At 64.0% G+C, this 580-nt stretch overlaps 2 protein-coding genes across 2 annotated transcripts in view; one reads left to right on the top strand and one right to left on the bottom strand.

Moving 5' to 3' along the window:
- EEF1B2 (eukaryotic translation elongation factor 1 beta 2) overlaps positions 1-438 on the bottom strand; it is a 4,348-nt gene extending 3,910 nt beyond the window's left edge. Inside the window, exon 1 of the mRNA XM_035893041.1 lies at positions 254-438. Within this exon, the coding sequence (XP_035748934.1) occupies positions 254-438 (185 nt within the window). The remainder of the gene's footprint in view (positions 1-253) is intronic.
- The window catches only part of NDUFS1 (NADH:ubiquinone oxidoreductase core subunit S1), an 18,708-nt gene continuing 18,492 nt past the window's right edge, over positions 365-580 (top strand). Inside the window, exon 1 of the mRNA XM_035893023.1 lies at positions 365-447. The gene's annotated coding sequence lies outside the window, so the exon portion shown is untranslated. The remainder of the gene's footprint in view (positions 448-580) is intronic.

Consider the following 580-nt stretch of genomic DNA (forward strand, 5'->3'; position numbering starts at 1 on the left):
GCCCGCGCCCTCAGCCCGCCCGCCGCGCAAAGAGGCCCAGCGGCCCCTGCGCCGCCTTTATATAGCGGGCGGGAGCGAGTCGTTGCTTTCACGCACATATATCCTTCCGCAAGGATGAACGGCGAAGTAGTTCCTTACGGGTTGGCTGCTGCAGCGCAGGGCCTGCGGCGGGCAGGGCACCAGAGGGGCGGGGGAGGATGGGAGTAATAAGCGTGAAGTTAGCGATAAAGCCCAGGAAGCTTTTCGGTGTTACGAGGCCACTGTAACATTCCCTTGCACTGGGGCTCCCTCCTCCCGCCCCCCCCATCGCAGGCACCAGCGGAAGTTGCCGGAGTTGGACGAAGCAAGAAGCGGAAGGAGACGGAAATTGCCGAGGGTTACGTATCTGACGGTGGCCGAGAAGGCTTTGGGAGAACGGCGGAAATTGCCGAGTGCCATCGTTCGGCGGTAATCTGACGGAAATCCCCGAAGCGATCAGTTCCGAAGATTGCCGAACGCGCGCGTCAGGAAGCTGGGGCTGCCCGCTCCGGAGATTGCCGAAGGAGGCTCCGGGGCGCAGCGGGAAGGCCCGAGGCCGCCG

This window comes from Egretta garzetta, unplaced genomic scaffold (genome assembly GCF_000687185.1).
Source record: "Egretta garzetta isolate BGI_Z169 unplaced genomic scaffold, ASM68718v1 scaffold474, whole genome shotgun sequence".
Lineage (NCBI taxonomy): Eukaryota > Metazoa > Chordata > Aves > Pelecaniformes > Ardeidae > Egretta > Egretta garzetta.